Raw genomic sequence first — 14,430 nt, 5'->3', positions numbered from 1 at the left:
AATAAACTATACAATATTACTATAATAAACTAAACAATATTACTGTAATAAATTATACAATATTACTACAATAAAGAATACAATATTACTATAATAAACTATACAATATTACTACAATAAACTATAAAATATTACTACAATAAACTAAACGATATTACTACAATAAACTATACAATATTACTATAATAATCTATACAATATTACTATAATAAACTAAACGATATTACTACAAAAAACTAAACAATATTACTATAATAAACTAAACAATATTACTATAGTAAACTATACAATATTACTATAACAAACTATAAAATATTACTACAATAAACTATACAATATTACTATGATAAATTATACAATATTACTACAAAAAACTAAAAATATTACTACAAAAAACTAAAGAATATTACTACAATAAACTAAACAATATTACTATAATAAACTATACAATATTACTACAAAAAACTAAAGAATATTACTACAATAAACTAAACAATATTACTACAATAAACTATACAATATTACTACAATAAACTATACAATATTACTACAATAAGCTAAACAATATTACTACAATAAACTATACAATATTACTATTATAATCTAAACAATATTACTACAATAAACTATACAATATTACTATAATAAACTATACAATATTACTATAATAAACTATACAATATTACTACAATAAACTATACAATATTACTACAATAAACTATACAATATTACAACAATAAGCTAAACGATATTACTACAATAAACTATACAATATTACTACAATAAACTAGTAAATACAAAGAGATTATTAGTAAAATAATGTAATTATATAAGTAAAATATTTATAACAAGGCAAGTGGTAAATATGTATAGTGGATTAATCCGAACAATATAAATAAAGTAAATTTGTAAATAATATTTTCTTTTTAGAGATAAGGACGAATGACACATGTATTTTTTTGTTATTTTGATAACATAGCGGGTTAGCCTAATCAATCTGGAGAAAAAAAATTGAAAAAAAAAAAAAAAAAAAAAAAAACTAGACCCAATATCCAGAACATTTTTTTTGTTTTGATCTTTTTTAAGTAAGGTGTTGTTCGATCAAAACTGCCGGGGGTCATGGTTTAATAAACCTTTGTTTTTAAAACTCCGAAAAAGTGTTTCATGATAAACAACTGACGATCGCTGAAAAGTTAGGACTATTTTGAATTCGAGAAACAAGTTGATTCAACAATTGCAGGAGATGAAATGACTAAATAATTTTCCAACAAAAGACAAAAAAATATTTTTTAAATCAACTTTCAAGACAACATATTAGCACATTTTTAAGCATCTAACTACCTATCTATCTAGCTATCCATCTATCTATATGAAGCATTATATATAGAGATAGATAGATAGATAGATATATAGATAGATAGATAGATAGATATGTAGGTAGGTAGATAGATAGATATATAGATAGATATATGGATAGATATTAGATTAATAAATATATACATTGATTAATAGATTGACAGATAGATGAATATATAGATTATTGATATACAAATAGATAGAGAGATAGATAGGTATACAAATAGATAGATATATAGATAGATATAGATCAATAGATAGATAGATCAAAAGATAGATAAATAGACAGACAGACAGAAAGAAAGGCAGACTGATATATATATATATATATTTATATATATATATATATATATATATATATATATATATATATATATAGATAGATAGATAGATAGATAGATATAGATCAATAGATAGATAGATCAAAAGATATATAGATAGATAGAGACAAACAGACTGATATATATATCAGTCTGTCTGTCTGTCTATATATATCTATCTATTTATCTATCTATTGATCTATCTCTCTCTCTCTCTCTCTATATATATATATATGTATATATATATAGATAGATAGATAGATATAGATAGATAGATAGATAGACCAATAGATAGATAGATAGATCGATAGATAGATATAGATAGATCAATAGATAGATTAATAGATAGATCAATGGATAGATATATAAGTAAAACGATCGGAACACCAATGTAACAGGAAATTTAAAAAGTAACGCAAAAAAGCGATTACACACACACACACACACACACACACACACACACACACACACACAAATTCGTGTTCGTCGTGCACTAATTTAATGCAAATCTGAAATATTTTAATTTAAAATAGGGAATTGTGCTCATACTGACCCCTTAAAACTCTTTTAAAATATCCATAAAGATAAATATCCATAAAGAAACTGAAATGTGAAGATTATTTATTAAACGTTGTCCATTTCCTATTGAAAAAATTCACAAAAATCAGAATTTTCACGAAAAGTTTGTCATTTTTTGTCTCTTTTGCATAAAAGGTAAAATAAAATAAATACAGCCCACACTATCAACGCGTACCCCTGTCAAGTGTGCTTTAAAATTCATAATGATTGGTAAATTAGTTTAGGAATGAATTATGCACTTAGGAATATATAAACATATGCACATACCGAAATTGATAGAGATACAATCCAAAATAGATGCTACAATATGCATTAGTTCTGTGATTGAGTTTTATTCGAAACTGGTTTTAATTGTCCAAATTAGCCTAAACAAGTCGCCCAGCTATCCCTAAACTAGCTATTTGTTTCTATCATCCTTCAATCACTTTATAATGATTATACTAAGTTCTAATATTTCTGAATGCCTCCATGGGTATTAAGAGAAAGACTGACTCTCTTTTCTCGGCGTTACCATTTAATTTGTGCTAGCGTGTCTGTACATACGATAAACGATTATGTAAAATATCTTTCTTGGTTGTCTGTGCATTCGTCAACAACTTTCTAATATTTCTTTATGTCTCTGGGGCATGTACACAAAGATTGAGCCATTATTTTGTAAACGTCGCCATTTAATCTGTGTACCCGTTTAAGTCTCTTCATTTTCACATCAGATTAATAAAGATTAATTATACTTATACATGATAATGAGAATAATAATGGCCGTAAGAATGAAGATAATAGAGAAGTAAAGACATTTCTTATTCGTAGTTATGCAAGAAGTATATCCTTATAGATACGTGACAGTGTATTATAAATATTGAAATCGTAGTAGAATTAATTGTACTAGTGGTTATAACCAAACATTACGAGTAGGTCCATTACTTTACACACACACACACACACACACACAAACACACACACACACACACACACACACACACATAGAGATAGATAGATAGATAGATAGATGTTATTTGTTTTTGTTTTTGCGATACGAATTGAATGAATTCAATTATTTACGAAAGTGCATTTTTACCTAAATGCGAGTTGGGAATAAATTTCCCTTTAACTATGTCAAAAATATCGCCATTTTGAATTTTCCAATACATCGGTAAATACTGTCAGCTTTTCGAGCTGAATAAACATGTTACATTAAATAAAAACACGAAAAATATGTCCACTTTGGTAGAAAAATAACTTATCTTACCTTTGATAACATTTATTTGTTATATATTTGTTTTTTGACAACTTTTTCGAATCTATGTGTACAGTAATACAAACCCAATTTAACATTTTATAATGGATTTTTATTTATTTGTAATTTTATTATCATATATTTCTTCTATATATACGGCAATTTAACTCATTACTGATAATATCAATAAAATTGCTGCATGTATAGAAGAAAAATATGACAATAAAATTACAAAGAAATAATAATTCATTATAAAATGTTTAACAATAGTTATGCAAATAACGCACTTAAATATCTGTCTTTGCTGTCGACTATATATACAATAGCCGTAGTACGTGGGGAGATAAAAAAAAATACGGGTATAGCTGACCATATCTGGAAGGAAAAGGGAAACCATCTACCATTATGGGACGAAGTAAAAATTATAGACAGAAAGGAAAGGTGGAGAGTAAGACGACTGAAAGAAGCAGCACATATGCTGGGGAATAACCAATTACTAAGTAGACCTAGTATAGAATTTGATACGATATGGGAACCGTTAATTTTAAATAATAGATAATATATACAAATAATAAGTAAAAACAATAATATATATATATATATATATATATATATATATATATATATATTTATGTAGAAATATATTTTCTGATAATAAACATCACTCCTTATTTTAGAATCTCAATGTAATTACAGAGCAATATATAGTGAATAAATGACAAAATCTTTTGGAATATACTTTGTTTTGTCATTGTTTCATTATATATATATATATATATATATTACTATATTATAAATATATATATATATATATTACTATATTATATATATATATAATATATATATATATATATATTACTATATTATATATATATATATAATATATATATATATATTACTATATTATATATATATATATAATATATATATATATATATTACTATATTATATATATATATAATACATATATATATATATATATATTACTATATTATATATATATATAATATATATATATATATATTACTATATTATATATATATATAATACATATATATATATATATTACTATATTATATATATATATAATATATATATATATATATATATTACTATATTATATATATATATATATATAATATATATATATATATATTACTATATTATATATATATATAATACATATATATATATATATATTACTATATTATAAATATATATATATATATTACTATATTATATATATATATATAATATATATATATATATATTACTATATTATATATATATATAATATATATATATATATATATATTACTATATTATATATATATATATAATACATATATATATATTACTATATTATAAATATATATATATATATTACTATATTATATATATATATAATATATATATATATATATTACTATATTATATATATATATAATATATATATATATATATATATATTACTATATTATATATATATATATAATACATATATATATATATATATATATATATATATATATATATATATATAGTAATAATTCGTTAAAAATAATGATATTTACAACTAGAAATAAAATAGGTTTAAGGCTTCTAAAATTCGTACCAGAATTGTCCGCAGTGGCGCAGAGGTTAAAGTACTTGGAAAAATCAGTTGTAAAAAGTTATATTCTCCTAAAGGTTGAAGGTTGTAAAAAGTTATATTCTCCTAAAGGTTGAAGGTTCAATCCTCAGTGTGGGCGACTGAAAAATACAATTGCGAATTACTTCGAACCTCTATCCAATCATGGCTGACGGAACAAGAGCACCCTACTCCCGTGAAGTAAACAAAGGGCTCCGCTAGAAAATCCGTCCAAATTCCCGAGTTCGACAAGATACACCTGAAGTAGGTCGAAGGCTACAGCGACCGAAACGTGAAAATCACACTCAAGACGAGAACAATAGTCCGATGAATCAAAATAATACGAATATATACAATGGTGCAGAAGCCCATGTATTTAAATAAATACGAGCAATTTTTATGGCAATATAGACGTGATAAAGAAAAAATATCGGATTTATTTAGACGTAAGAAAAAAACCTTAGGAACCAAACGTTGATTCACTCACATTTAATATAATGAGAGATATATACCTGCTTTGGTGTCTTTGCCTTTCAAACGACTTAACGTTAAATGCTCACAAAAATTTAACGTCACATGAATACACGTATAAGTAATAAACTATTACTTACCTTTCGTTTTGATCTTAACTGTAGCGAATCCCTAACTCTGTCTGCATTTCCAGGTGTCGTTCTCCTCCAAAGGATAACTCCAATGATACTGTAGGTAACTCCAAGGATTAGCATTGGCAACAAGTAGGTGATTGTCAATACGAATAACGTGTAGATACGTCGTGGCGTGTCCCCGGGCCACATCTCTTCGCATTTCGTAATTGTCAGATTCGGTAAGACCGTGTCGTACGCCCGACCCACGAACAGGTTGACCGAAGCGAGCGCAATCGCTGTAATCCAGATGGGTATTATAACATATTTCGATCGTGAGGACGTGAGCCGGGACCTTAGTGGATAGGCGACCACCAGGAACCGGTCGATTCCGATCGCCATGTTTGTTGAGACGCTAGCGGTGACGGCCACCATCTGAACGAACAGAACCATCGGACACATTGGTTTTGAGAATATCCACGTGTCCAGAACGACATATGTGAAGGTGAAGGGCATACAAAATATAGCCATGACGAGGTCTGCAATTGCTAGATTGATCAGAAATGGACGTAGATCAGTCCGCGACCATTTTCCTACCGTAAATACTAGGATCACCATTACGTTTCCCGTGATCGCTAGTAAAGTCGTGGTCGAATATAGAAATATCAAGCCTATCTTCGATTCACTGGTCAATTCGTGTCCATTTAACATCCGCGTGTGATTGCCTGGAAATGACAAGTTGCTCTCGTAGTCGTAATCTTTGTGGTTCAGCCAAGAGAAGTTGCTGGGGTAACAACCAAATTCACACAACGTCCAAAGTGTGTTTAACACCGAGTCGGGAGTTACCTTGTTAGAGACTGACGCCGTTGCTGACGACACGGCAGATGGGTGCATACTCAACCCCCCCATCGCGGCCACCGTCCTAGCTGTCGTCATTGGTGCTACTGCCGGTTGAGACACGTTTGCTGACATATTGGACACTGTCAAATTATATCAAGGTCAATATTAGAGAAATTTTACATAAGCAGATGGAAGATATAATTAAAAAGCTGGTGGAAACAGATCCACGTGTCTCCGTAAAAAAAAAAAAAAAAAAAAAAAATGCCTACATCTTAATCACATATTATTACTTAAAACATGCATGTCTATAAATATTTTTGATTCGATAAATAAAAACAATATATTAACTGACAAAACCGTCTAACGATGAGAACAGAATATTTTTTTCAACAAATAAAAATTTGTTGATAGTTTTGTACGAGTTCATTGTTTACAATTCTATTGTTTTATGAATGAAATATATAATTTATGAATGGAATATATAATTTATGAATGAAATGCATAATTTATGAATGAAATACAGTAGTTGGGATCAGTTTATCTATAGTCGATTTCTTTCAATGTATGTTATTATAGAGGTTAAACTTGCGTTGAAAATATTATCAATGCGTATATATATATATATATATATATATATATATATATATATATATATAGAGAGAGAGAGAGAGAGATAGATAGAGAGAGAGAGAGAAACTAATATGTGTGTATATGTGTATGTGTCTATATATACATATGTGTTTGCTTGTAACTTAATAGAATAGTGGTGATATTCCCTTTCTTTTTACTTAAGTGATTAGAGTGCGGTCCCACATTGCGATCCTTCCATTTGCTGGAAATGATCTGCGTATTTTGGCGCGAGATAAACACGTGTCTCAGAGTAAAAGCGAACGTCGAAGTTATTTAATCACGGATTCCCAATACAACAGCAATAACAACAACAACAACAACGGCGTGGAAGTAATCTATTGGGTCCGACTAGGATTTGTAGATTTGTCTTTCGTGTGAAGTCGATTAACAAAGACCGCCAATATAATTGAATACAAGACGAGTTGATCATTAACGGATGGGGGAGTGGTAGAGGGATATATTTACCTCTCCTTTTCTAATCTCCTTATCTATCTATCTATCTATCTATCTATTTATCTATCTATCTATCTATCTGTTTTTTTTTATCGAGCTGTCGATCTGCATGTCTTTGTAAATTCATATCTATACGTATCGGTCCCTTCTTAGCGTTTTCTATCTATCTATCTATCTATCTATCTATCTATCCATCTATCTATCTAAACCTGTTTATATATCAGTGTTTATGTAAGTCTTCTAATGTCTAAAGTAATTAAACTCGATGTCCGTAACTGTTTATCTGTCAATCGGTCTTTCTACATGCCTACGAAATTTTAATATACGTCAGCACGAAAGCATTCTTGGAAAAATATTGTACATCTCTACAAGCGCATGTGTATATTTTAATGTTCCTGGCGATGACTGTGTCTATGCACCTCTCCTTATTGGTGATTGTGTGCATATCTATTGATCTCTATCCCCACTTTCTCCTCCTCCCTCTCTCTTTTGCTATTTCTCGCTCTGCATTTTTTCTCTCTCTATATATGTATATATATGTGTCTGTGTGCGTGTTTGTATGTTTGAGTCTATATCTTTCTCTCCCTCCTTGCTTCTCTACGCAAAAAAAATAATATACGTGTATTTATAGACACACATGTGTATATATATATATATATATATATATATATATATGTGTGTGTGTGTGTGTGTGTGTGTATATATGTTTATATATATATATGTGTATGTATATATGTGTGTGTATGTATTTATGTATATATATGTGTGTGTGTGTGTGTGTGTGTGTGTGTGTGCAACAATAGTAATCAAAATATACTAATATTTATATCTAGCTAACAAAACACACATATACACACACACACATATATATATATATATATATATATATATATATATATATATATATATTAAAAGTACTTGGACAAATCAAAGTTATTGTTATTACATCAGCCAGTTCCCACCTGAAGTAAAGACTACAATACGAAAAATAGATAGGAGCCAATGGAAAATTAATAGACTAAAATCGTCTATTCAATTTAACGAATAATGCATATATATATATATATATATATATATATATATATATATATATATATATATATATATATATATATATATATATATAAGAATATAATGTATATATTTTAATAGATTAAGCAAGTTAATGATATGTACGTATTTGCTTGTGCCAGCATATGCACTTCTTTATATATGTTTGTATATATGGGTGTTTCTAAAAGTCGTTTATTTTCGCATATCTGCATTCATAGTAGTAAGGCTATCAATGAATATATCTGTAAAACTACATACAGTTATCTCTTGATGTGTACGCAGGTGCATATGGGCACTCACACATACGGGGTTATACAGAACTATACTTATAAACACATGATGCACATATACACACACCCATCTATATATCCGCGTAAATGAATCAAAAACAATCTAGATGATGAAGGATCCATGCATGTTTACACACGCATAAAAAGGATTGAACATGATTAGTATATTAGCAATCGATTTTCGTTGCAAATCAGTTTGAAACTCTGGCCAGATCTAACCTAACTCAGAAACCATAGTACCGCAAAACATATATTAGTGTTGGGACGATCAATCGGAATCCGGGATCGGAAAATGGTATCGGAATCGGAAACGTTAGTGCAGTTCTTCTGATGGCGAAAACGATGCTTTTATTTATTTATTTTTTTGTTTTGTTTTGTTTGTTTGTTATTGAAAATTTACTTCTCCATTGTTGATATTAATGATAAAATGATGAATATTTGTTGATTTTAAACTACCAGCATAAAACTAAAATCTATAGATGAACCTCGCCACAAATGCATTTTCCCCCCTCTGCGAAAATATATATATACATATTAGATGGGCATTTACGGTGATTCGATGAAAGACCCAACTTTATAATTAATTATTTAGAAGTATAAAAAAATCGTAATCAGTAACTGTATCCAAATCGATAAAATTAGAATCGTCCCATCACTAATATATATATATATATATATATATATATATATATATATATATATATATATAAGAAATATGTGTGTGTGTGTGTGTGTGTTTATGCTTGTGGGTAAACACGAGTTTCAATTTCTCAAAAACGTATTGCGTTTATTAAATGTTTCGTTAAAAAACAACCGCTTTACTCTTATACGCGTTTATTAGAAAACAAAATAATCTTGTAGATATTATTTACTAATATTCACTGTTTATATATATATATATATATATATATATATATATATATATATATATATATATATACAAGAAAAATTTAATTATATTGGAACAGAACCGACTTGCACTAGAATACTTTTACTAGTAAGAATTGTTTTATTTTTGCTTTTAGATTTCTGCCAGTTTTATAATCGGTGATACTGTGAACGTGCAGTAAATATTAAATCTGGTTTTATTATTCTTGTGTATGTGTGTGTGTTTGTGTGTGTATGTGTGTGTGTGTGTGTGTGTGTGTGTGTGTGTGTGTGTGTGTGTGTGTGTGTGTGTGTGTGTGTGTGTGTGTGTGTTGTGTTCCTCTTGTAACCTTCCTAGTTTGTTGATAAGGGTGATTTTCTTCTTTTTTTTTTCAATCCAGACATATGATTCCAATCTCCAGGCAAAAGATGAAGTGAGGACACCGGGTAGATCCGACCAGTGTGTATTCCGGGTAGAAAACTAATGAACTCTTTTCTCTTGTTTGAGAAAACGCCTCAGACATGCAAAATTTGTTCATCCATATTTTGATGAATTAGAGGATAACGATGGGAGTGGAGGGTGGGGTTTTGTTAAGATAGAGGCATGCGTTGTGAGGTTCTGTTTTGTTTTGGTTTTGCTTGTGTTTGTTCGGATCTAAGACCGACAAGTATCACCTAAAGTGACAGCTGTGTGGCTGGTGGTCGATATGTAGCCATTGTACGCACGCACACAAGTATGCGTACGATTACGCATTCATGCGTAGACATGTGCGTGTATATGCACACTTTAGTCGCACGCAACACATGCACCGTACATACATAAAAAAAAGAAGACTAATTACGATTGTTGCAGCAGTAAAAAAAATGCAGGATAGTTTTCACTTGTACAGAGATACACAGCAGTTACCAAAATCATTTTCGAAGAGAGAGAGAGAGAGAGAGAGGGGGTTGTGTGTGTGTGTGTGCGCGCTCGTGCGTGTGTGTAAGTGCTTGTATAGGTGTGAGGCGAACTCAGGGCCTGTTGGAGCAATAAAAATACGGCCTCTAAACCGTTGTCGTACAAGACAGACTAGAAACTTTTTTTTACTTCACTCCTCATTCGCTATCCTACCCTCTTATGTGTGCTTTGGGCAAGCGTAACAAGCCACTAAAGTGCTTGCACACACTGACACACACACGCACGCGCGTGCACACACACACACACACACACGCACACGCACACACACACACACACACACACACACACATATATATGTATAAGAAATGTAAAAATACCTACGGTGGTTGACGTTATGTTTTGAGAAAAATAGAAAAACCGAATGAAATTATTAAAATAATCAACGTTTCGTCCTTATTTCATATCCTGAAGATGTCCTATGAAATAAGGACGAAACGTTGATTATTTTAATAATTTCATTCGGTTTTTCTATTTTTCTCAAAACATATATATATATATATATATATATATATATATATATATACATATTATTACTTTTATTATCATTGTCGATATAGTAATAGCGTAGTGGCTTTAACATACGTACGTACGTGTGTCACAGTTTCCAGATGAAAAATTCTTCGATCGGGAGATCCTATTTATTAAAAAGAAGGATAGAAGGTGATAATATACTATGAACATTAAATTAATATATAGATACGCTATACAGCATATTCTTTTCATTGTTTTGACTCTCGAGTATATATCCGACACAGTTAGACACAGTTAATCAACCAAGAACCACATCACTCTATATAAAAGCATATAAGATATTAACGGATACACACTCTAGAGTCAAAACAGTGAAAAGAATATGCTGTTGTCCTTCCTTTTAAATTACTACGATCTCCCAATCGCCGAAGATGCAAAAATAAAAGAAAGTTTAAAAATATAAATTGTGAAACTAAAATATACCTTCTTGGTCTTCTGGCTAGGATCCAAAGGTGGTATCTGTTCTGTCTAAATATGGTATAATGATATCGTGGGGTTTCCGATCGCGCCTGGCGTCCATACAATGGAAATATGTAACAGACTTCTATAAAGATATTGAATATAAACCGTAATAACTATATCCACAACCAGATATTTTCTAACACTACATTAACCAGATTACTTAAATATTATTACAGTTTTAACAAAAGAGCTACAATAATATCGCGGGGATATCCATTCATGTTGAATGTCCACAGAATGACCAGCAGCAATATTTTACATAAGAAAATTGCCGGTGTAGAATTTCCACAGCTCCCGCTAGTTGTTGTTGTTGTTGTTGTTGTTGTTGTTGTTATTATTATTATTATTATTATTATTATTATTATTATTATCTCATGTATCGACATAAAATTTTACTATGCAATATTTTATGTATCGATTTTCTGTATTTACTTCAACAATGCATCAGTAGAGTAAGGTAGTAAGCGATGAAAATATATATGGCAATCAAGCGAAACAAAAATGCAGAAAATTCTGTGTAGCTTATTTGCCATATATATCTTAATAACGTACTATATATATATATATATATATATATATATATATATATATATATATATAACTATTACTATAATAATTTTTAAATAACTGCAGACACTAGGATTCCATTCTTATCGGGAATCATCAGCGCACGGTCCCACGATTACTACTGGTCGGGAGATTCGAAGCCGGCCGTGAAGCCATCTCTGACTCCATTAGCAAGATACAAAACCAGACGGCCAATCTTAAACGCGAGAAGTATCGTTGAAATTTAAAGATTTATTTTTTAATATCGAGACGTCCGTCCATAGTGACCTAATGATTACGACATCATCATCTGCGCATGCGAGCTTAAGTGACCGACTTTCATTTCAACTTTAAAGAGCTCAACAATAAGAATCGAGTTTCACACACACACACACACACACACACACACACACACACACACACACACACACACGAACACACGCATATATATATATATATATATATATATATATATATATATATATATATATATATATATAGTTATCCACAGACGGACTGTTCAGTTGTATCACATCTCTTCACTTGATTAGCCCAGCAGTCCAGCACCTGCCCTACGCCCAAAATCGAACCAACAACCATAAGTCATGTATGATAATATGTCTAAATATATGTATGTACAGGTTTCACTCATAAACTAATGAACCGATCATTATGGATTTCGAAACAATGGTGTAAGAGTTCCAACTATCAATTATATTTAGTTTAATGCAGTTTTATGGAAATCTAAGAAAAAAAAGTGTGGAAGTCCTCCGTGAATATCCAGATATTTAAAAAAAAAACATTTGTAAAAGTTTAATAATAGGTTTAAAATGTCAACAAATAACTGCGAAGCGTTATTCATATGCAGCATAAAGTGGCGTAGACGTGGTCATCCCCATACACGGGTTTCATTGTCTACTACGCCTCTTCTGTGTGAGTATATATAATGAGATTCGAATCTAAGTCCTCAGTGGTTGGCATCTTGTGATTCTACCGACTCGGCAACTGAAACTTTTGAAGTTGGAGAAATGATATCGTATTTAAGTGAAGTTATTCAGTTGTTTATTTGTTCTACGATACTGATGGCGAAAAGAACTTCGGCTTTTTCTTGTGGTTAAATGTATGTAACGCATATATATGTATACTCTGCAGATAAATGATACACACACTTATATATATATATATATATATAATTTCACTTATAATAGTTCTACATATGTATTGAGCACTTTTGAATAATTTTTTATTTTAGTTCAATACATTTTATATATATATATATGTGTGTGTGTATATATATGTGTATATATATCTATATATATATATATATTTAAATGGAATGTGTAGAAGGCGGTACAATGCAGAGGCATGGAAAGACACAAGCTGAAGCAGGGGAGAAAATTCTATTAATACAACTTACAAATACATGTGTACATATTCATATATTTTTTATACACATTATATTTATATTTGCATCGTGGTTACCTGGGAAAGTCGGTCTTGTGGTATATCCGTGTTATATAATATTTCGAGAAAGCTCTCTTCGTCAGATATTATTTTACTTTGGTTCAAACGTGTTGTGTAAACAGTGACAGTCCCGAGGCAAACAATTTCCCGCAACTTGTAGAAAGCATTTTAATTTAATATGGTTAGGGTTTTTTTGTTCATTTCTTTTTTTTTATTTCTAATTTATATTTATTTATTTTTGTTTTTAATAAATTTATATATTTTTTCTATAATAGTTTATCTTTGTTCAAACGTGCTGTTGTAAACAGTAACAGTCTAGCGGTAAACTATTGCCCCAGAATTTGTTGATAGCATTTTAATTTAATATGATTAAGTTTGTTTTTCTCTTTATTTTTTATTTCTAATTTATTTATTTCCACCTCTTATATATATATATATATATATATATATATATATATATATATATATATATATATATATATATATATATATATATTAAATACAGAATATCTGATGAAGTAGGTCGAACGATTTGTCTGTGTCGAAACAAGCTTTAATGCGCTGTATTCACTAAAGGTAAAAAATAAAGATTATTCCACGGATTTCTGCCTTTTGTATTACTTTGGACCATCTTCC

The 14,430-nt window shown here is 29.4% G+C and overlaps 1 protein-coding gene across 1 annotated transcript in view; it reads right to left on the bottom strand.

Moving 5' to 3' along the window:
- Positions 1–8,313, bottom strand: part of LOC145285860 (substance-K receptor-like) — a 370,056-nt gene extending 361,743 nt beyond the window's left edge. Inside the window, exon 1 of the mRNA XM_080134301.1 lies at positions 5,731–8,313. Coding sequence (XP_079990427.1) covers positions 5,731–6,672 — 942 coding nt within the window. The 5' untranslated portion in view covers positions 6,673–8,313. The remainder of the gene's footprint in view (positions 1–5,730) is intronic.
- Between the last annotated feature and the right edge of the window lie 6,117 nt (positions 8,314–14,430).

This window comes from Euprymna scolopes, chromosome 10, assembly GCF_053919585.1.
Source record: "Euprymna scolopes isolate OS-2025 chromosome 10, ASM5391958v1, whole genome shotgun sequence".
NCBI classification, from domain to species: Eukaryota; Metazoa; Mollusca; class Cephalopoda; order Sepiida; family Sepiolidae; genus Euprymna; species Euprymna scolopes.
This window is presented reverse-complemented; position numbering and strand designations above follow the sequence as displayed.